General features: G+C 38.0%; 2 protein-coding genes across 6 annotated transcripts in view; one reads left to right on the top strand and one right to left on the bottom strand.

Moving 5' to 3' along the window:
* The window catches only part of RAB3IP (RAB3A interacting protein), a 186,153-nt gene that overhangs the window by 91,897 nt on the left and 69,617 nt on the right, over positions 1 to 24,639 (bottom strand). The window lies entirely within an intron of this gene.
* Positions 12,799 to 24,639, top strand: part of BEST3 (bestrophin 3) — a 53,992-nt gene continuing 42,151 nt past the window's right edge. For 2 of the 5 annotated variants that reach the window (XM_009425814.5, XM_522466.7), the window contains exons 1-3: positions 19,331 to 19,544; positions 20,936 to 21,102; positions 24,292 to 24,386. In XM_009425814.5, coding sequence (XP_009424089.1) covers positions 20,951 to 21,102; positions 24,292 to 24,386 — 247 coding nt within the window. In that variant the 5' untranslated portion in view covers positions 19,331 to 19,544; positions 20,936 to 20,950. Of the gene's footprint in view, positions 13,163 to 17,123; positions 17,206 to 19,330; positions 19,545 to 20,935; positions 21,103 to 24,291; positions 24,387 to 24,639 lie in introns of those variants that run through there. The other 3 variants (XM_063785891.1, XM_009425815.5, XM_063785890.1) reach the window with 3 other exon arrangements.

Here is a 24,639-nt window from a genome sequence, read left to right as displayed (position 1 = left end):
CCCTTCCCCCCATATCTGATATTGCTAGGGTGACCATGTAACTATTGTCCGGGAGAAAAAGGAGAGAAAAAGGAGGCACTATTAAATAATTACACCAGGACAACAGGTGTAAACCAGGACTCTACATTTCACCACTGAACAAGGGGTGAAAACTTTAAAAATAATAATAATAATAATGATAATTGATTACAAAAGAAGTCCTGAAAAGTTGCATGTTACATAAATGAAATTTCAAATATATAGGAAAGCTAGCTAATTAAGGAAATTCTTAACTATAAATTCTCTGGAAACGTAAGAAAAAAAGTTTCACAAAACACTTTACTATCTTTTATGTAAGGCTGTAAAGTTTAAATTTTCTATAACAGTTTCTTAATACATGCAATATATATTGGTCGCTGCTACACATAGTCGAACATTTAATTCTCACAGAAAGCCTGTGGAATGGTGTGCCTTGTTAAGATATCATGCTAGAACAGATACTACTGCCCACCCTACCAACAAAATCTTTATTCATATCATTTGCTTTGTTTTTTAATATTGTAAAATAATACATGCTCATTACAAAAAATTAGAAAAATATAGAAAAGTAGAAAACAAAATAAATCACCCTTAATCATCACCTCACCAATAACCATTAGTAACATTCTGATGTATTTTTTCAAATGTTTGTATTTGTACAACTATTTTTGACTTAATTGTGATCGTACTATATTAACTATCCTGCTTTTCTCTTAAATTATATTACACATATTTTGCCATCCCATTATGAATTGTTTATAAGCCTAATCACAGTAATCTATTATGTGAGAAACACCTTGTTTACTTAACTATTCCCAGTTCGTAGGGCATTTGAGTTGCTTCCGATTTCTTATTATAAATAATGCCACAATGAAGACTTCATACTAAAAGCTCATTTGGTAGTTCATGTTATTTCTTGAAGCTAGATTTCAGAAACTGAAATTATCTTAAAGTAAATGAACATATTTTAGGTTCTTGTTACATATTTAAAATTGCCTTCCAACAGGTTTTTCTTCAGTTTACATACCCATCAAAAATAAATATGACTCTCACCAGCACTGAATATTTTCATATATGAAACATATGGTTTTTGTTCTGTGTTTCTTTGATTTCTACAGAGACCTAGCATTTTCCCATATACTGACTAACCTAATTGCATTTTCTATATTTTTGTTCATATTATTTGTACACCAGAGTTGTTACTAAAAGTACAAATTCTAAATATCTATAAAATTACCTTAAAGAGTTCTTCATGTTTTGACTTGATAAAAATTACAAGATCTGGCCGGGCGCAGTGGCTCACACCTGTAATCCCAGCACTTTGGGAGGCCGAGGCGGGTGGATCACCTGAGGTCAGGACCAGCCTGGCCAACATGATGAAACCCTGTCTCTACTGAAAATACAAAAATTAGCCAGGCATGGTGGTGTGTGCCTATAATCCCAGCTCCTCGGGAGGGTGAGGCAGAAGAATCACTTGAACCCAGGAAGCAGAGGTTGCAGTAAGCCAAATCATGCCACTGCACTCTAGCCTGGGTGACAGAGCGAGACTCCATCTCAAAAAAAAAAAAAAGGTACAAGATCTAATAGGAATTATTACATGGATTAAGGATTGAGGAAAATATACAGTTTTCCATATGACATTAATTTCCATCCTCATTGAGAATTGGTGGAACCCTGAGTCTTGGAGGCCTCTAAGGCAATGTTCTTGGTCCCAGTCAGTGAGGGTCATATTCTGTATTCATAGTCTAAGTTTCCTGATTGCCTTCCTCTGTGTTTTAATGTTTAGCTATTTCATGCCTCCTCTTGTAGAAGCTGAAGTAGGTATTATTGCCATCTGAACAGATAAGAAAATAAGGGTTCAGATAGGCATGTGACTTGCACAAGGTCACACAGCTGGTAAAGAGTAGAACCCTTTCTGATTAAAATCCTCACGTTCATTCCACTGGTATTCCACCTGAAGTCAGATGTTTAAGAACATTCAGGAAAAGAAGGAAGAAAGAGACCTGAAAAATTTATTAAAATAGCAGCCATTAAGTACTAGAGGTGCCTTAGCCAGACTGTACTGAGCATTAGCAAGATAAAAAGAATTCATTTCATATTCTCCAGGTTTTACTTTTCAATTTGTATAAAAATTCCTACTTATCCACAGCCTGGCTCTTTTAAGTATTATCTTACCCGAGAGGCAGTAGAGCACAGTGGATGAGTTCAGGCTCTGAAATCCATCTGCCTGAATTTTAATCCCAGCTTTGCCATTTGCTACCTGTTGTAACCTAGGAACGTTACTCAAATGCTCTGTGCCCTCAGTTTCCTAAATAGTACAGAGAAAAAGTATAATAATAATAGTACTTACCATATAGAGTTGTAGGGAAAAGTACATGAGTTAATACATGTAAAACACATGACATAGTGCCTAGCCTGTGGAAGTATGCAAGTAATGTTAGTTGTTGTTGCTGTCATTATACCATTATATGTATTGATTTCATTTAACCATGACAACCCTATGATCCTGTGACAACCTTACTGTGATCCCCCTTTGACTAATGAGAAAACAGAAGTTATACTAATTATGAAAACATAGCATAAAACACTATTCAAACCTAAAAGAGAATCTCTGGCTGTAAGTGTGAACTAGATTTGAAAAACACAATACATCAATGAAATATAAAAAGTTAAGGGAAATAAGTTACATTTTACATCAAAAACAAATTAAGTAATATGAGATGTTAACATAAAACATTTTTGTCGGCACTGAATGTGCAAGAAATATTGTAGAGATTTTTAAATGTTTTTATTTGTATCATGAAGAATCCTTAGAAAAAAACTGTCTAACCCAGAAGTGTAGCGGGGATGCTGACAGATGTTACAGCCATCCTCCTTTGTACTATTTAAATACCATGGATTCTGTTCTTGATAGACTTGAATGCTTGATTTCAGGTGCCTATGACTCATATTTGTAAATAATTAATACATGTATTAAAAACACGTTTTATGCATCAACAGATACTTTCATTTTGAATGTAAAGTGCACACACCCCAAACATTTTCTTTAAAAAAAATCAATCTTTATTGAAAATAACCATGAATCAAAATTCTAAGGGAAATCAACATAACTAAAATAGTTGCGTGAGTACTGTCCTTAAGAAATAAGAATTTGGGAGAAATAGTTACCCTCACCTTCTTCCTCTCATTCCCAGATACAGGAAAAGACCTTAACTGAGGGATGGTTTCCTGCTGTGCCCTCGGAACCCCGGGGCCTGGTTCATAGAGACAAGTAAGCAGTGACTGAAGAAAGTTGCAAATGTGAAGACCTAGAATTTACCAATGAATGACAATTTGAATGTGAGAAGCTTAGAAACAGAGAAGATGGTGGTCAGCAAGGGAAGAAGAAAAATAAAAACATGGGAAAAAATGAGAGGAATGGATATAGTCAGAGGACCAAATGGCATCAAACTCACAGCAAATAGGCTAGATTCACCTATTTCAAAAGGAAATTCTTTCTAGCATAAAGAAAAGACAAATATTTAAGGTGATGAATATCTCAACTACACTAATTTGATCTTTGACTCAAATTATATGAATGTATTAAATTATCACCTATACCCTGAAACTATGCACATCTATTATGCATCAATAAATAATTATTTAAAAAAATAGAAATGCTAGAACCGAAAAACTCAATAAAGAAATTAAAAAAGAAAATCAAGCTACTGAAGAGATCCCTGGGCTGTGACGGAAACAAATAAAATGGCTTATTTCTAAGGGCACTCAACTATTGAGTAAGTCTGAGCCGAAAGGTATAAAGTACCTTTGGCAAATAATAATAATAATAACCACAAAAATAAGCTTCTTAGATAGCCTATTGCTTTGTGGTTATAATAATTATACACTCCACTGGATAGCAAGCAATCTACTTATCTACACGTGTAAGTTTGGCTTGAAGTTTCTTCTATTTTTCATCTGCTGGAGTAACTCAATTACTAGGCCATCTGTATTTGCAAATCTGCAAAGTGAATGTTGTCATCCAGTAGCCTTGCCACATGTGTCCTGAGTACTTTTTACATTCTTTAGCTTCCTTGATTCACTTCAGCCACCCTAGAAATTACTGAGTTTCAAATTAGATTAAGTCTCCCTGAGAAGTGAAATAAATATTGGATGGAGAGAAGGAAAGAAGATTCAGATGGGTGGGGATGAAGAATGAGCCGTGTGAAGGAAGCATGTTTGCTAATAAACCTCACAGAGGATGACCTGAGTACACAATGCGGTTTCATATTTTTATCTTAATGCTGCTCATTATAGCCAACTATAATCTCTGCCTGCCTGACAATGAATGGTTTGTGTATATGTCTGTTCGCCCACCTAGACCTGGAATTCCCTGAAAGCAGAACCTAGTCTTCATCTGTGTATCCCCAGCTCCTAGAATCAGGACTGGCACAAAGCTGTTACTCAGTATCTTTTTGTTGAATGAAGGAAGCAAAGACTCAAATACATTTTTTCATTTTTTTCACCTTATGAAACTTTTGGCCTCATAAAACTTTTTGACTTATGAAACTTTCTTAAGGGCTATGAAGTAAGGTTGAATGCATTGCTTTGTGTTCAAAATCCCTTCAGCCCCTGTGGTAGTCAATGGAAATTTATATAATCTGATTACTTATTATATCACCAAACCTCCAGAGTTGGGCACAGACTGGAGGGTGAACCCACCAACTAAAAGAGGCAGAGGGACACATGAGTGTTCACACAAGTGATAAATTAACATAAACTACTTTAAAGGTTATTTAAAATTTACATGTCTTGGAGTTAACCCTAAAGTAGCAGTTCTTAATTTAGGGCTCATGGATCTTTAGCAAGTCCAAGGATGAATTTTAGGGGGCATATTTATGAACCACAAAAACAAACATCAAAGACAAAATGAGTTACACGAAGACATGTGTTTTGGAAGGGAGGTGATCTACAGCTGTCATTAGATTATTGAAGGAGCCTATGATCCAAAAATAATATAATTCATAACTTCAAACAGATATTTTCAGAGTATGACAAGAAATATGCACAAGGATGTTCATCATGGCATAGAGAGAGTGGAAAATTGGAAGTAATCCAAATGGATTTCAATAAAGGAGTGTTGAGCACATAAATAAAACATATGTGATATGCTGCATACGGATTACACATTGTTGAGGGAAAGGGCAGGTTATTGCACAGCATGTGTGGTATGGTCTTATTTATGGAATTAATATACATGTGTATCTAGGCAGAGAATGTGTCTAGGCATAGAAAGACAGTCACCAAATGTTAACAGTTATTGTTGATTGGTTGAATTTGGGATGTTTTTGTCCTTCCTTTTTATACTCTCTAATTTGTTTGAATTTTAGTGAGCATGTTGTCATTTTAACAAAATAATAGTATTTTCAAGAATTGGAGGGACAATTATAGAGAAATGTAAGGACGGCAGAGTCATAATTGGCAAGTAAAAGAAACTTGAAAATTATTAACCTTAAGGTGAGCACCAAGGAGACCACTGCTGCTCTCCAAATAGACAACAGAGTGGGACGAGTGATACATAAGCCTGACCCAGTGTGGCAATTGCTGTGTCCTAGTTTAAACATATTCAAAGGGAAGTGACAACTGGTCTTGGAAACTCCTGGCTCCCTCTAGTGCATTGTGAACTGGTTTTTCTGTGAAGACAGAGCACTATACAAGAATAAAATCATGTGTATGAGAGGTAGAGATAATTACATATCATCACTCCTGGTTGTGCCAGTCAGCCTGGCATGTGGCACAACCAGTTCCTAGAAGCTGCTCATCATCTGAATCAGATTAGAATCTTCTTTCCTCCTAAATGAACAAAGACCCACTTCCAACCTTATGTTTGAAATGTGAAACATTCATTTGCGAGATACAAACCCTTCTCAGAAAGACTATGTACTGATGCATACTTGCCATGAGTAAATGCTGCCCCTTTCAGTATTTCTTAATTGAAGCTGTCTGGTGTACTGTAAGAGGAATCTGTCTCAAAAGCTATGCATTTTCAAAATGCCCCTTTGTTTGGTGTCTCAAAATTTTCACACCTTGGGGTAATGCACTATAGTCATATGTATGATAAATGAAAGGCATGCTTTTCTTGTGTCAAGTGGGAGAAGGATGATTATGAAAGGGAAAAGCAGATTAATTTTAGAAGACAGTATAAGTAAGGAAGCTGTGGGTCTGGAAAATAATTCACTTAAAATTATCCATACCCTACACCTCCTACAAATTCCTAAGTAAACCCAGGTGTATGGATACCCCAGTTTGAAGACCGTTGCTTTAGTCTGCCTCCATTCATTCATAGATACAGAAACTAAAGCCCAGGGCAGTGGCCCATCCAAGACTAGAACCTGTCTTCCAACTTGCAGATTAATGGGTTTCAACTGTACCAAACTGCCTTTTATTGTGTCCTTGAATAAATCTTTTCACTTCTTTGAGGATTTTTTCATCTACAAAATGAGAAGGGTGGAGTAGATCATCTTCATGCTGGATACCTTACCTTTATTTCTCCAGATGTACTCTCCAGTCTTCTCCACCCTGCTCTGGGCACTAGAAGTAGATATGTTTAAACTGTATCAATGGGCTCCCTCCCCCTGTGGCTTCTGATTGGGTTCAGTCAATGGGAGGCCCTGGCAAGAGCTCAGAAGGCAGAAAGGAAGTAAAATTAGACGATTTATTTACCTGCTCCAGCTGCTTGGTTACTGTGGGTTGCTTGCGTCCTGCCCCTGAAAGCCATGAATACTGTCCAGTATTCTTTTCATTCAGCTAATCTGAGTTCCAGTAACTTCTCCCTCCCCTCTGTGGTTCAGGCATAGGAGTGACAACACTTTCCCAGAAAATTCCATCCCGCTGGATCCACCCTGAATCCTCCACCACCTACTGCCCCACCATTTCCCTGTTGGGATTGAATCTTGTCTCTAGGAAGGGAAAGGGCCAGGGGCAACTCAACATTCTCAATTTCCTTCCTTAATCCCATTAAAGTATTCTGAAAGGAAAAGTAAATGATGTCACTCTAAACATATTTTTAAAATCTGGGCCCAGTTAAAAATCAAAATAAGTAAAATAAACAAAAAAAGTTTAAGTGAAAAAGGCTTTTTTATGTTTTTAATTTTTAATTTTGAAAAATTTTAGAAGTAAATTTGCAGAGCAATACAGAGATCTCATATACCTGTTGTCCAGCTTCCTCTAATATTAACATCCTCCCTAACCACCATACAATGATCAAAACCAGGAAGTTAGTACTGAGATAATTCTATTAACTAATCTGCAGACCTTATCCAAATGTTACAGTTGTCCCCTAATGTCCTAACTGGTCTAAGGTCCAACTGTCCTGTCTCCTTAGTCTTCTCCAATCTGTGACAGTTTCTCAATCTGTCTTTCACTACCTTGACACTTTTGAAGAGTACTAATCAATTATTTTGTAGAAAGTCTCTCAATGTACACTTGTCTGATGTTTCCTTATGATGAGATTGAGGTTATGCATTTTGGGCAAGACTATCACAGAAGTAATGTTGTGCCCTTCTCGGTGCATCATGTTAAGAATCCCTGACGTCAATATGGCATTACTGGTGAAGTTAACTTTGGTCACTTGATTCTGTGGTAGTTGACAGGTTTCATCTGTATAAGGCTACTGCTTTTCCCTTTGTAACTAAAAGTATCTTATGGGGAGATACTTTGAGATCGTGCAAATGCCCTGTTTCTTAACACAACTTCTCTCAGTACTATTAGTGTATATTGATTCCTGTCTTTGCTAATGGTGACTTTCCATTTCCATCCTGCCTTCTATATTTATTTATTTATTTTTATTTTTATTTTATTTTATTTTATTTTTTTGAGACAGAGTCTCGCTCTGTTGCCCAGGCTGGAGTGCAGCGGGCAATCTCAGCTCACTGCAAGCTCCACCTCCTGGTTCATGCCTTTCTCCTGCCTCAGCCTCCCGAGTAGCTGGGACTACAGGCACCCGCCACCACGCCCAGCTAATTTTTTGTATTTTTTAGTAGAGACGGGGTTTCACCATGTTAGCCAGGATGATCTATTCCTTCTATATTTATTAAAGAACAGCTGGCCCTTCGCTTCATTAATTTATTTACTTATTCATTTACTTGTTTATATCAGTATGGACTCAGGAACATTTATTGTATTTTATGGGTTATAATCCATTACTATGATTATCCATTTTTTAGCACACCTGGTCCCAAATTTCACTGGGACCTCCTTCGATATGGCTCCTGTGTCATTTTGACATACTCCATCATTTTTTAGTACTTCCTTAGTTTCTGGCACCACAAAACGTTCAGGGTCATCTTATATATTTCCTGGAATTGATTATTTCTCTAAAGAACACTTTACTTATTTGCTCAATCCTAATATATACATAAAGTAGTCTCAGAGTTGCTAACCCATGCCTCTGTCTGTGGAAACAAATTTACCAACTAGAGTATATATTTTTGTACAGTTCTTTATGTCTTTAGCTTTATATTGTACAGTCAAAATACTGTTTTCCAAACTTAGTTGGTTCTTCCCCAACTCTTTAAGTATGGTTATGATATTCATTTGTAGTACAGTTAGATCCACTTGTTACCCTTTGCATTCTAATTGGGCTCCTCCCATATCCTGTAGATTTTAATTATTTGGACAGGGTAGGGGGCACTTTGTGGTTCATTCCCTGGTTCTAAGAGTCAGAGATATACAAGAAGTTTATCTAGTCCATGTCACCCCACAACCACTACCCCATTCCACTTCTTCTTTCCATCTCATTCTCAAACTCTGAATAACCAAATCTCACTGCACCTATTTTTGTAAACAGTTATTTTCCATAAGTGAGCAGATACATGCATATTTTATCTCCCCTTTTATTCTTCCATGAAAGGTAGTACACTATCGATATTCTCTCTCTCTTTTGAGGTTCAGTTTGCATAAGATAAAATTAACCATTTTGAAGTGTACCATTCAGGCTGGGCATGGTGGCTCATGTCTATAATCCCAGCACTTTGGGAAGCCAAGGCAGGCAAATCACTTGAGGCCAGGAGTTCGAGACCAGCCTGGACAACATGGTGGAACCCTGTCTTTACTAAAAATACAAAAAATTAGCCAGCCATAGTGGCACGCACCTGTAGTTCCAGCTACTTGGAAGGCTGAGACACAAGAATCGCTTAAAACCAGGAGGCGGAGGTTGCAGTGAACCGAGATTGCACTACTGCACTCCAGCCTGGGTAACAGAGGGAGACTCTGTCTCAAAAAAATAAATAAATAAAATAATAAAGTGCATAATTTGGTAGCATTTAGCACATTCACAATGTTCTCCAACCACCATGTCTCTCTAGTTCCACAAAATTTTCTCAAAAATGTCTCAAAAGAATCCCCCATATTCATCAAGTAGTTACTCCTCATTTCTCCCTACCTATAGCCCTGGCAATGACTAGTCTGTTTTCTGTCTCTATGGATTCACCTATCTGGGTAATTTCATATAGATGGAATCATAATAATATGTGACCTTTTTATATTTGGTTTCTTTCATTTAACATAATGTTTCCAAGGTTCATTCACATTATAGCATGTGTAAGTACTTCATTCCTTTTTATGGCTGAATAATATTCCACTGAATGGATATACTACATTTTGTTTATCTTTCTATCAGCTGATGGACATTTGGGCTGTTTCCACCTTCTGGCTATTGTGAATAGTGCTGTTATGAACATTATATATGCATCTTTGAATATCTGTCTTCAATATTTTGGGGTATATACCTAGGAGTAGAATTGCTGGGGTCATAGGATAATTCTATTTAACTTTCTGAGGAGCCACCAAACCATTTTCCACAGTAGCTGTACCATTTTACAATTTTACCAGCAATGTACAGGATTCCAGTTTCTCCACATTCTCACTAAGACTTGTTATTTTCTGTTTCGTTTGTTTGTTTATAGCCATCCTAGTGGGTGGATGTGGTATCGCATTGTCATTTTGATTTGCATTTACCTAATGATTAATAATGTTGAGCATCTTTTCACACGTTTATTGACATAGGTTTTATTTTATACTTTTTCCACCCATCAGTATACCCTGGAAATCACTCCATATCAATTTGTAAACATCTTTCTTGTTCCCTTTTGCAGCTGCACAGTACTACACTTTGTGGATGTGCTATAGTTTATTCAACCACTCTCCTGTGTAGGGGCATTTAGATTTTTTCCAGCATTTTTCAGTTACAAACAATGCTGCAGTTAATAAGTTGGTGCAAATGCATTTTTTTATTATTGGAAGTGTGCGTTAGGTGGATTCCTGGAAACTGAATTGCTGGGTCAAAAGGTAAATTCATATGTAATTTTGTTAGTTATTAATGAAGTTAGCAAGGAACAATCCTGGCTGTCTTACTCTAACGACAAATGTAAAAACAAATTCTTTCTACAAGGGCTTGGAGAAGGGAAGCCCAAGAAATACAACCACCTGGTTTTTCACTTTGAGGAAATGGAAACATGTATACAACTTACCTTTTACTTTCGTCTTCTTATAACAAGATGATGCTATGCTAAGGAAAGTAGCCCTGTCAGCACGCAAACAGATCTTATGTTCCTAAAGGCAGGATTAGATGGTCTGATAGAATGCCATGAGCTCTAGTAGAAGCTGAGTCCTATGAGTATCCTTTATACAACTCATTGTTATGTTTCTAATTTAATCTAATTATGTACCTGTGAGAAAAAACAGGATGAGCAAGAACACAAGTCATCTCCAAACTACTAGGTATGGGAAGAGGAAGTATACTCGATTCTCAATTTACTTCCATTTTTCTCTCACAGAAATATTAAAACATAACAGAATGTGCTCTGAGATACCACCTTAACAGTGGATCTGAACATCCATAGCTCTTATATACTATTACTCTGCTGTTGGAATGTAGTCAGTCAAATTCCACTAAAGGACCTTTATAATTTAATCATCACCAAAACCCTCCTATCCTAGAAGGGCATTCAAGGTCAAGAACCCTGAGGCATCTTATAAGCCACAAGAATGATATTGCCACCACCTAGACCATCATCAAAGAACATTTACTGTGTCCATCCTTTCATTATTATTGCTTACTGCTATCTTAAGGAGTGTTCAATGCATTTATCACTCACCATGTGAGTGCCCAGTCCAATGCCTATAACGTAATGATATTATGGAGTAGTCAACAGGAGGTAGAAGGAATCAATTTATTTCTGCCTCTATCCATTCAAATATTATATTGCTATTTAACGTGCAGTAGTCTAGTCTAAATCTCCTTGAGGTCAGTAAAAAAAAAAAAGAAAGAAAAGAAAAGAGATGAGAAGCCGTGTTTCAGATGGATTGGCTACAAGAGGCCACTCACATCCCCACTCTAAGTTTCTGATTTAAGTAGCTAAGGATACAGAAACTCAGAAGAGAGGTAACCACACAGAATGCAGATGAAGCATTCCACGGTGCAGACAGAATGCAAAGTTGATACTCAGAGGTCCCTGAATAACGCCTGTCTTTAGCTTTCCAGAATGCTGTAAAACCCACACCTCCAGAGGAAAAATGCTGAGATAAAAAAAAATTATTCAATAAATATCACTTGTATTGCTGGGTGTGGTGGCTCACACTTGTAATCCTAGTACTTTGGGAGGCCAAAGTGGGCAGATCATCTGAGGTCAGGAGTTTGACACCAGCCGGGCCAACATGGTGAAACCCCCATCTCCACTAAAAATACAAAAATTAGCCAGGTGTGGTTGTGGGTGACTATAATGCCAGCTACTTGGGAGGCTGAGGTAGGAGAAGCACTTGAACCTGGGAGGCGGAGGTTGCAGTGAGCAGAATTCGCGTCATTGCACTCCAGCCTGCGCGACAAGAGAGAAACTCCATCTCAAAAAAATAAATAAATAAATAAACCCACCATTTATACTAAAAAGATGGGCTAAACATCTGGATAAAAAATACATCCTCATTTATTCATTTCACAAACATTTATTAAGTGCCTACTAATGGCAGATACTTTGCTGGGCATTGGATATAAAGTAATTAACAAAATACTCATGGAACTGGTCCTCATGACATTGGCATTCTCATATGAGAAATAGTGGAAACCCTTCTAGGCTGTTTTTAAATTTTCATTCAATAAATATTTCTTGAAGTAGCCACTATTCAAGGCACTTTGCTTTCATCAGTGAACAACAGACAGCTCCCTGCCCTTGTGGAACTCCCATTCTAGTAGGGAGAAAAAGACAATAAACACAACAAATGTGTCAATTACAAGGTATATACAAAGGAGAATGGTGTGGAGAAAGAGCACAAGTGAAGCCGGGTAAGGGCATCAGGAGTGCTGTGAGGAGGGAGGTGTGCAGGGCACTACGAAGTTTTAGGTAGAGTCATCAGCTCATTGAGAAGATACCTGAGCAAAAGCTTGAAAGAGGTGAAGGACACAGTGCCTCAGATACCTGGAGGAAGAACATTCCAGGCAGGTAGAGGCTACTGAGGCTGGGGACATGCCTATGTGTTTGAGGAAACAAAGGAGACAAATGCAGCTAGAGATGAGTCCACAGGTGAAAGTAATAGGAAATGAGACCAAGGAGGAAATGAGAGCAGGTCATGGAAGACCTTAGCTGCCATTGAAGGACGTAGGCTTTTATTCTGAGAAGAGCAGGGAGTGAATGAGGGGTTTTGAGCAGAGGAGTGACATGGCTTGTCACTCCTCTGTGACAAGAGGAGAGACATGGCTTGACTTGGCTTGTCTTTTAATAAGATTTTTCTGCCTTTGTGTTACAACAGACTGCAGGGAGCAAGTGCAGACACCGGGAGACCTGTGGGAAGCTGCTGGAGTGACCCCGGAAAACCACGATGCGGGTTCTGAAGAGGCAGGGGCAGTGGAGATAGCTCCCTATCTCTGCGATAGTGAGATGACAGATTCTGAGTATATGTTCAAGGTGGAACCAATACAATTTGCTGAAAGATTGGATTGCAGTGTGAGAGAAAGAGAGGAGCTGAAGATGACTTCAAGGTTCTAGACCTTTTGTAAGGAAGGAATGTTCATCAACAGAGATGGGAAAGGTTACAGATGGAGCACATTTGTGGGAAAAGGCCAGGAGTTCCATTTTGGGCATGTTGGGTTTGAGATGTTTATGGAAATATTAAGGTAAGTCTGGAGTTGGGTGAAAGATCTGAGCTGGAGGTATGAATTTGGAAGTGGCATCAAGTCTGATTTTTATTTCATTTATTTAATATGATTACATATTAAAATATAGATGTTACTTTTTAAAATATAAAATTATATGGAGCAAAAACTGAAGTTTTTTTCTTCCCCCCTTACTCCAAACCTACTACTCTCCCCAGCAGTAACCACTATTAAGGAGCTGTTATATGTTAAAGGACTGAAAAGATGTCTGAAGAATGCTCAATATACCATATTAGAAAACCAGAACCAGCCGGGCGTGGTGGCTCACGCCTGTAATCCCAGCACTCTGGGAGGCCGAGGCAGGCGGATCACGAGGTCAGGAGATCGAGACCATCCTGGCTAACACAGTGAAACCCCGTCTCTACTAAACATACAAAAAATTAGCCGGGCGTGGTGGCGGACGCCTGTGGTCCCAGCTGCTTGGGAGGCTGAGGCAAGAGAATGGCGTGAACCTGGGAGGCGGAGCTTGCAGTGAGCCGAGATTGCACCACTGCACTCCAGGCTGGGCAACAGACGGAGACTCTGTCTCAAAAAAAAAAAAGAAAGAAAAGAAAACCAGAACCAACATGGGTTTTTCATTTCCACGTGCATTTTACTACACGAGAAAAGGTATTTTAGAATTGCCCACATATTTATGAATAGCATTTTTCTATTTACCTATATGTTGCCTTTACCCATACAGTAACATAATTTCCACTACCTTCTACAATCACAGTGGTAAAGTAACAGAATTTCACAGCTGTTTGGAATAAACAATATTCTTGGATTTGTGTGCCTTTTCTTGTAAAATTAAGCTGATTTTTAATTGATTCTATGTGAAATTTTTTTCTTTAGCAATCTGGAATGTATTTGAGATGAATAATACCATTCATTTTTAAAAAGTCATCAATTATAGAGTACAGGATACACATTCAGCACCATAATCATAATACTCTAGACTCTAAGCTTTCATCTCTAAAACAGAACAAAGTTTCCATACCTTCCATTAGAAAAAGATAACCTTCAAAATTTGAACTAGTGCATTTCTGTTTTGTTGAGTTAGCAATTACTCTATGCTAGGAAAGTAATGATGACTCCTCAAATATCCAGTCTCTTATGAGCTTAGAGCTTCAGCTGTAATAAAACTCAACAGTCTTTCTAGTCTGAGGAGTTCACTCTATCTCCCCTGAAATCAAAGATAATAAATTAATTGAAGAGGTTTTCCATCTTCTTTGGTTTGATTTTTGGCACAGTTCTATGTCCAATGACATACACAGAAACCTCTGCACACCTGGAGTGCCACATGATTTACCCCAAACAGTGTTTGTTATGCAGCTGTTGGATCCATTGTTGCAAGCAGTAAATAGGAAAAAAAGAAAAAAAACAAGAAAGAGTAGGACATGAGTTCTCAAGAAGATCACCATCCAACTGGGCAAGTAAAAATTTACCTGTAGGAAAACATGATCACTATAATTGGTTCTGAAACTAACCAAACCAGTGTATTCTGCTGTGGAAAAAAAAATGAGGACTGTTCTCTACGTTTTACTCTGAATTTTTCTTGAACTTTTAGCACTGTTTGCTATCTTTTTTCTAGAGAAATCCAGCACATAGCAACATAAGTTCCAGAAAGAAGTATTAACAGGAAAACTGACCACTAACCACAGGCTAATCATTCTTTTTTCTTTCTTTTTTTTTTTTTTGACGGAGTCTTGATGTGTCACCCAGGCTGGAGTGCAGTGGCACGATCTCAGCTCACTGCACCCTCCGCCTCCTGGATTCAAGCAATTCTCCTGCCTCAGCCTCCTCAGTAGCTGGGACTACAGGCATGTGCCACCATGCCTGGCTAATTTTTTTGTATTTTTAGTAGAGACGGGGTTTCACCACATTGACCAGGCTGGTATCGATCACCTGACCTTGTGATCTGCCTGCCTCAGCCTCCCCAAGTGCTGGGATTACAGGCGTGAGCCACTGTGCCTGGGCCAGACTAATCATACTTAATTCAGCAACTTTATTTTTTATGGGCACATTGGCTCCCACTTGAAACTTGAGTTTGCATCCATTTTTGCTGGTAGAATGTTTTTATTTGCAGGATAAAATAAAACACATCAAAAGTTCATGGCATGTCATCAAGAACAGCATACCTGAACAAATTTGAGAATCATGTTCCATAATGTTTGTTCTTCATGAGCAAACAGACTCAAAGGACAAAGGAAGTGTCATATGATACTTCTCTTTCCTCCTCCTCCTCCTCTTGCCTCCTCCTTTTCCTCCTCCTCCTTCTCCTCCTCCTCTCGCCTACCCCTGCTCTTCTTCCCCTCCCTGCAGTGGTAGCTATCCCCTGGGCTCTCTCCCACCATCCTTCCTCTGCATTCCACCCACCCACCCACCATCCCAATTTATCCCAGAACAACCAAAATAACCTTCAAATTGATTCCCCTTCTATAGTCCCTACCCACTCCAATTCATCACACACTCTTCCCAGAGACTCACATCTCTGCAGCTTGGATTTTTTCGAACCCTTTCCCCATCAAAAACATTGATTGATTGCCCACTTAGTAATGTCCCAAAGTCTTAGGTTCAGAATCAAATCCTCCAAAATACAACATCTGGTCTTTGGTTAATATTTGAATACATGTGTTATCTACACACAATTTATGTTCAACTAATCACTCAGAAGAAATTTGACAAGAGACTTCTCATGTCAGTGGAGACATGTCAAATCAGTTTAAAATGAATGTGGGGCTTTCTAAATAGCTGTTTCTCAAGTAGAAGGTGGTATTGGCTACGTAAACTTGTTGTTGTTACTGTTTCCTGTTTCCTTAAGGAACAAAGAGATTTATTTTGACATCTATAGGTGAATATCAGGATTCCAAGTGGAAATGATTCCTTGTTCTTTTCTATGAATTGCCCTGTCATTGGAGGTTTACTGGAATCAAAGACAAATGGGCTACTCTGGACTGTTGAAAATCAGAGTGGTCAAAATCACATTACTTGATGTTCACTGTCAAGGGAAAATATGGCTGGTATAGTTATTTCATAGAGCCCTGAAATTGCCTAAGGGTCTATCATATTGTTTGCTATTAATTATAGGGTTAAAATATTTTCCACAAAAGTCTAGCAAGATTAACTTTATGCCAAATGATACCACCCCTCTAGTGTGGCAGGACAGAGTGCCACTGTCTTCTTTATATGTTGTTTTCCTTTTTATTTTTTAATAATCATATTTTACTTTTAGAATCTGGAAAAAAATTTCTAAAGAAACTTTAAAGTTCTATTTAAAAAGTGATATGAGCCTTCAACTTTGCAATCCGGTGTTTGTTGGATATTTTAAAATAAGCTTTAGTGGCTTGTCTCCTCTAAGCAGGGCTATTTCGACAAGGCCTCTTTCAGTACCTGTTAGAAATCACCACCAGATTCAGAGCTCAAAAATGGGAGTTTGTTCATTCAATCTGATCATTATTGACTAATTTGCATTTAGAGTGCTGTCTCCAACCATTAATTAGTCATTCCTCAAAACAACCCAATGGGAGAGAGGAACATAATTATCCCTGTTTAGAAATGAAACCAACCAACAGTGCGTACAGTGCCCCACAGAGGCAGATCCCCTAGCTATGCAGTCATGGCTGCTGGGAATATGCCAGCTGTCAGGGCCACCACACAACCAATAGGAGATGCAAGAGTGAGAATTTTACAAAATACCTCCGATGTTCCTATTTCATAAGCATTTGGGTTTAGATTTGCTGAGATTCGTCTTGCAAACCTTTATAAACATAACATCAGATCTATCAGACCACTTTTCATGGCAACACAACATAAGATGTGCAACATTGTATATATGCTTTTTAAATGTTCACAAATTCCCTCAAATAACCAACAGAATTATAATAGTGAAGGTAAGGAATAATCAAACAGCAAATACATACTAAATATTCATTATTCACAGGGCTCCATACTGGAATTATGAACAGGGATGGGGGCAAGAAATTAAAAAGATACCTACAGCCCTGGCTTTGCTCTAATCTAAGGTACCTAGAATTTGATAAAGAATCCAGCGAAATGCATATAAAACTTAATGTTTTAGAAAAATTTAATTATATGTAATCTTAATTTTAGAATAAGCATTTTTTTCTATATCTTTCTCCACAAAAATACATTTTCTTTAAGTTAAGGTGCAAGGGTGCACAAGTTACTTTAGAAGGTTGGAAAAGTCCCAGGAATTGGCCCTGAAATTATTTATTTTATTACTTAAAGAACGCTGGTGAATTCTCTCTTTTAAGAAAGAAAATATGGGGCTGGGCGCGATGGCTCATGCCTGTAATTCCAGCACTTTGGGAGGCTGAGGAGGGCGAATCACCAGGTCAGGAGTTCAAGACCAGCCTGACCAATATGGTGAAACTCCCTCTCTACCAAAAATACAAAAATTAGCCAGGTGTGGTGGGACACGCCTGTAGTCCCAGCTACTCGGGAGGCTAAGGCAGGAGAATTGCATGAACCCAGGAGGCGGAGGTTGCAGTGAGCCAAGATTGTGCCATTGCACTCCAGCCTAAGCGACAGAGTGAGACTGTGTCTCCAAAAAAGAAAGAAAGAAAGAAGAGAGAGAGAGAGAGGGAGGGAGGGAGGGAGGAAAGGAAGGAAAGAAGGAAGGAAGGAAGGAAGGAAGGAAGGAAGGAAGGAAGGAAGGAAGGAAAAGAAAAGAAAGAAACTATGGGCCGGGTGCGGTGGGCTCACACCTGTAATCCCAGCACTTTGAGAGGCCGAGGCAGGCATATCACCTGAGGTCGGGGGTTCAAGACCAGCCTGACCAACATGGAGAAACCCTGTCTCTACTAAAAACACAAAATTAGCTGGGCGTGGTGGCGCATGCCTGTAATCCCAGCTACTCAGGAGGCTGAGGCAGGAGAATCGCTTGAACCCGGGAGGCGGAGGTTGCAGTGCACCGTGATCGGCACCGTTGCACTCCAGCCTGGGCAAGAAGAGCAAAGCTCCATCTCAAAAAAAAAAGAAAAAATTTCCTAGCTGACCGTGGAAGGATAACAAATGTGATGAATCTGGCCGGGTGCGTTGCCTCACGCCTGTAATCCCAGCATTTTGGAAGGCCGAGGCAGGCAGATCACTTGAGGTAAGGAGCTCGAGATCAGCCTGGCCAACATGGTGAAGCCTCATCTCTACCAAAAATATAAAAAATTAGCCGGTGTGATGGTGTGCACCTGTAATCCCAGCTACTTGGGAGGCTGAGGCAGGAAAATCGCTTGAACCCGGGAGGTGAGGTTGCAGTGAGCCAAGATCGTGCCACTGCACTCCAGCCTGGGCGACAGAGCGAGACTCCATCTTAAAAGAAAAAAAATGTGATGAATCCATGTGTTATTATTTCCCACTACACTAAGCCATCAATATATCATGATTCTCTATGTGTTCTTCTAACACACAAACACACACCACACACACACTAACACATAATCGTTGTTTTTAATTGAAGAACATTTTCAACACCTCTCAAGTGGCAAAAATCCTGTTTATATTCTTGTCTGCCCCAGTTTATGGCTTCATAAGAATTTTTTCATCTGTTTCTTGAGGCAGAGTCTCGCTCTGTCGCCCAGGCTAGAGTGCAGTGGTGTGATGTCAGCTCACTGCAACCTCCGCCTCCTGGGTTCCAGTGATTCTCCAGCCTTAACCTCCCAAGTAGGTGGGATTGCAGGAGCCCACCACCAGACCCAGCTAATTTTTGTATTTTTAGTAGAGACAGCGTTTCACCATGTTGGCCAGGCTGGTCTCGAACTCCTGACCTCAGGTGATCCGCCTGCCTCGGCCTCCCAAAGTGCTAGGATTACAGGTGTGGGCCACCGCGTTCCAGCCCAGTTTTAAGAATTTAATCTTCATTTCAAGCACAAAAAGACTTTTTTTTTTGGCTGGTGGGGCCTCTTTTTTGAACTCTTTAGGGCCAAATCAACCTTTCTTCCTTGATCCCAGGGTGGAGTCAAATGAATCTAACAGACAAACGGCCCAACATCCTTCATGTCACTGCCAACTTCTCATTCAAGGGGGTACTTGGGGCGGCAGGTGGAGTTATAATTATAGCTTAGAAAAAAGCAGCATCAGCAGCTGTTGCTTCTGTTTGTTCCCAGCTATAACTGTCATCAGTGGGTAAACTGGCATAAACAGGCCTCTACAAGTGGAAAAACATTTAACCCCTGTTCTTGTCACACTCTGGGTCCTCTCAGTGGCCAGAGAACAGAAAGAAAATCTGACTGTGCAAGAGCGAAGGGTGACACCGGGCGTGCAGCACCGACCTGAAGGCACCTCTTCAGGGGGAGCCCGAAATTTGAAGATTCTCTTTCCTGTCGGAGACTACAAACCAAATAAATAGGTTAGTGCCCAGAGTAAACCTATGCATTTTAATTCTGACCTCTACTTGCTGTGATTTTCATTTTCCTGGCAGAGCTTGAAAAGAAGAGTGAACTACTAAGTGAAAGAAAGGAAAGTTAATTAAGGACTGTTATTTAAAACTACCGGGAGTCCATGAGAACAAATTATGAAATGGGTTTAATTTATTATGCTCCTCTCCCAATTTTGGCTGTATTCGCACTAGGCAAATAGACAAGGTAAAGATGGAAAAATAAAACCGGTTTTGTGGCATGAGTCCCATCCTTTTGTAATGCCACTTACTTGTGCCAAAAGGCCCTACCTTCTTTATTAAAATCAGTAATGTTGAAAGCTAAGTTTGTGATTTTAGAAAATGCTGTAAATGTAGCTCCAGAGTTTCATTTCCTTAGGGAAAATAGGCAAATCAGAGTTGAATTGTTTTTCCAGCAATGAGTAAAGATAGAAAATTTTCTTGTTTATGATAAAATGTGTGGTGTAGGCTACTTTGCAAAAGAAATCTGCTACAGAATTTATTTTTTGTGTCTAGTACAATTCTATCTAAAAGCTTCATGATTTCAGTCTAAGTAGCTCTATAAGACTCTCCTCATAGATCCTTTTGAGAAAAGTAAGATTTTAAATAAATCTCATTTTATTTGCATATGTTCTATCTTAGCCAGAAATTGAGCAAGATTTTCAAAGATTAGCTTTGCGCTGTCTGTTTCAAAACCTGAATATTTAATATCTTGGTGAAAAGTGGTGGAATTCCAAAGAACTCACCGAAAACAAGGCTTTCGGGCCCAGTGCTCATCCTAACCACATTCATGAAATGGACTCAAGTAGAAAGAGTTGTAAATAATGACCTCATTTTGTTCAACTCCAAAGAGAATATGAACCATCCCTAAGCATTTATGTACAACTTGTCATGGGGAAACTGCACCATTCTTATTTATCACTATGACCCAACTTTTTGGCTGCCTTTTGAAATGCAATGAGTGCTAACGATGCATTTGGACCTCCACTAGAGAGACATCTACATGCAATCAAACCCACCAAAAGTGCCCCATCAATTAAATTCTCACGAGGGCCTTGTTTGTCTCATTTGTTCATTCAAATATATATTGGCCAATGGCTATATAATCTAAAAATAATATTTAACAGTTAAGGCAAGTTTAAGATGTCTAATATTACTCTTCCCAGAGACTGCTTTCCTCCTGCTTTCTGCTAAACTGAGATAATGGTTATCTGAAAGTTCCGAATTATAGAAACTAAGAAAGACAAAACAGAGATATGGCTGACTAGTTGCTGGCTTGAATTTCCTTGATATACAGACATACAGATTTATGCCCTATTTTAAACATTGCTTTTTACTTGTGTTTTGTCTTCTTGCTCTTCTAGAAAAAACTATCCAAGATGACTGTCACTTACTCCAGTAAAGTAGCAAATGCAACTTTTTTTGGATTTCATAGGTTACTCCTCAAGTGGAGAGGCAGCATCTACAAACTACTGTACAGGGAATTTATTGTTTTTGCTGTTCTTTATACAGCAATAAGTTTGGTGTACAGGTACTTTTCTTTGCATGTCTCCTTAAATGGCCATCAGATATTGTGGAAGAATACAGTCTCAAAAATCTGAACCTTTTGATTGCCACTGACTTTGCATTATGGAACTCCTTTTTTGCGTGAGCCTCTCTTTTGTCTTCTTCCCCTCAGGACAGATTTTAATCCACCACTAACCATTGTTAGGTTGTAAAATAGACCCTCACTGTAAGATTCAGGTGGCCTTCATTCCAGCCCCAGTTGTGCCTCGAGACTGTTGCAATAGGCACAAAATGGAAGGATTATCTTTAGATCTTTACTATGTAAAGATTTTTGAATGGGCAAAGTCCACAGACAATAATTATTTGTGCTTCTGTCAACTTGTCATTCATAGTTGATGATTTGACAGCTTGTAGCAACTACCTATATAATCAACATGTTCATGATTGGTGTATGTCAGGGAAAAGCTTTCCTTCTTTTGGCCTGGAATGAAAATATCTTATCCAGGATGATGCCTGCCACACTTAACAGTACCTCAAATAAAGCAAAGGCCTGTAGACTAATTTATTTTCTTTCCGTTTTCTGAGTTGAGGGTATATTATGTTCACAAAAGGAGGTGCTTATTCTTTATAACATTACAACATATGCCTGTCAGATTGACAGGAAATTTGAGCAATATCAAGTCCAAGAAATATTTTTATGATGACAAGTTATAGTCTTAATAAAATTTCATCAGTATGATAAAAGGGAAGTCTTATGAGATTTTAAAGCTTTTTAAATTAAAATTGAATGCATAAATTTCTTCTCTGGAGGAAGCTAAAATTTAAAACAGGAAAGCTAAAGGTTTTTGAGGCTGTATTTCCATTTTTTCTATGTTCATAGTTTGTTATTTTTCTTCTGCATACAGATAAACAAATTTGTGTTCCATTGCTCTCACATTCTTCCTTGCAGCAACAGGATCTCCTTTGGAAAAGAGGGATATTAATGTAGTTGACTGATAATTATTAAAAGTAAAATAGGTACAGCTATTTTTCCATATGTCAAAACAACCCTTCCAAGCAAGTGTATGCATTGGTATATATTTTGACAAAATATTTTTAGAGGGAAAGTCCTATTAACAACCTCTAATAATTTTTCAGACATGTCATATAATATGATATTATTTTGGCAATTTAGGTAGGTATCACCTAAGCCTTCAGAATATGAAATGGTAAAAGATACAATGGTGTTTCGTGATAATTATCTCATTAGTTCATTTTTACTAATGTGAATTTATTGCTGCTACTTCTGCTAAGAATAGAACAGAATAGCCCTTAGTACAGTTGCAATGTAGCTAGAAATGTTCCTTGGGGCCTCAACTTTTGTTCCAATATCATACTTATACCCCACAACATTTTATGCATATATTTCTTCTAAAGCAGAGGGCTTACATTTATAACAAAAATTATCAGTTCAAGTCATCCTTACAATTGAACTTAAAGTTCAATTGTAATACCTTATTAAAATAGATCTTTCTATCTTAATCAAAGGTATACCAAGAACTATAGGATGAGTTTGTCAAGAAAATCAAACACATCTATAGAAAAATATAGATGTAGTTTCATTCTCTAAGTCTTTATTAGCTCTATTATAGGTACATAATTATTCCTAACAAAAATTATAAGGATGAACCAGATTCATTAATTTGATTACATTTATTTCTATTTTTGGAGGAATTTGACAAAATAATTTCTGAAATACTTTCTAGCTATTAAAATTTCTACATCTATTAGCCAAATATTTTTTCTTTGGCCAACTATTAATATGAACCATTTTATTATTAACTAAGTATGAGGCAATTTGTTAAGTGGTTATATATATGTATACATATATTATTTAATCTTTACAATGTCTCTTATATATAGATATTTTTATCCCCACTTACAGATGAGAAAACTGAGACACAGAGAGATTCAAAAATATGCTCAAAGTCCAAATTCATAAGTGTCAGACTTGGAATTAAAATCTGGCTTTGTCTGACCTTAAAAAAGGTCCATGCTTTCCACATTTAAATCCTCTTTGACCATGTCTATTTGAACATCAGAAACCATTCTGGCTGTAATTGTCATCAGCATAACCCTGATAGACCTCTGCAACAATCTGGTACCTCTCCTGTCAGCTTTCCCTGACTTCAGTAATTCTAACACCTCTTCCAAAGCTGGGGCAGGAACTCCAAGCTCACCCTGTACCCCACACACCTTCTTTGTCAGGACCAGCTCCCAACAGCTCTCTATCTGCAATCTAATTGGTTGCTTACTGTTATCTCATTATCCCTTTGCTTCCTTTATCAAAGTTCTACTGACCCAAATGAGCCTTTGATGCTTGTTATAATGGATCTTTCCTTGAGTTCCTTCCTCCTTTGGAACAGCTACACTCGTCGATTTATTCAAATTCATCTGTTTGGCTTTCCTTCCTGTATTTTGGTCATTATTATTAGTTTGCCTTAAAACATTTCTCCAGACTCTGAATCTCTTCCCTATAATGTAAATATCAATAATAGTCTCATTAAATGCACTTATGTTTAACAATACCAGAAAATGGGGTTTGGGCAGGTTGGGTTAGATCTATAATATAAATTTTGAGAGAGTGACTAAATTTAATAATGAAAGTTTTCATTTCTCATTGTTAAATTTGTTTTAGACTCCAAACAATTCTGGGCTTTAAAATGAACAGGTATAATATCCCTTGAAAGGATATTATACACATGATAATCAAGAATGTGCTAAGTTGCATATTCAGGAGAAATATCAAGGTGTCAAATTCAGTGTTATTATTTAACAATTACTTAATAATGCTAATTCATACTTAAGCAATAATACACTCTTTTTAAGGTATTCCTGATGAATAATTGAAAACTGAACTATTTTGTAACATACCTTGCTCTAAATCCAATGAATCAATCATATAAAACTTTTAAAATATAAAGTTTTTAAAATAAAATGATTAGTTAATCCTACTATTTAATAGCCAATCATGTTTACAAAATGTTAGCACCTGAGACATTAAGCAATTAAAAAGCCTTTGAGACACATCAGTTTAAGAAAAAAGGAAAAAATTATTGATCCTTCAAAAATAAAACAGATTATTTGTGCTTAATTGTTTGCACTTAATGTCACTTGCAAAGCAGGTGCAGAAGTATAATATCATAAAGGGCTGTGCATTTTATTTTTGCTCCAGATTGTTACTTACAGGAGCCCAAAAACGTTACTTTGAAAAATTATCAATTTACTGTGACAGATATGCTGAACAAATTCCAGTAACCTTTGTGCTTGGTAAGTATAGGTCACACGCAGATTGCAGCCACATAGCTGTCTCCGTTAGGATGACACCGATGACTCTGCATGGGAGTGTTTCCAAGCTGAGAGGCATGCCTGAAAAGCCACCGCTTGCAATAGAACCAGAATCATCCGTAAGGTTTGCCTTCACGGCTGCTTTTGCGAAATTAACACCGAACAAGTTTGAGGAAATAATCTGCTATTGGACATTTAAGCTTTCTCTTCACTAACTCTCCATTTTTGCAGTCAA

This window comes from Pan troglodytes, chromosome 10 (genome assembly GCF_028858775.2).
Source record: "Pan troglodytes isolate AG18354 chromosome 10, NHGRI_mPanTro3-v2.0_pri, whole genome shotgun sequence".
Lineage (NCBI taxonomy): Eukaryota > Metazoa > Chordata > Mammalia > Primates > Hominidae > Pan > Pan troglodytes.
This window is presented reverse-complemented; position numbering and strand designations above follow the sequence as displayed.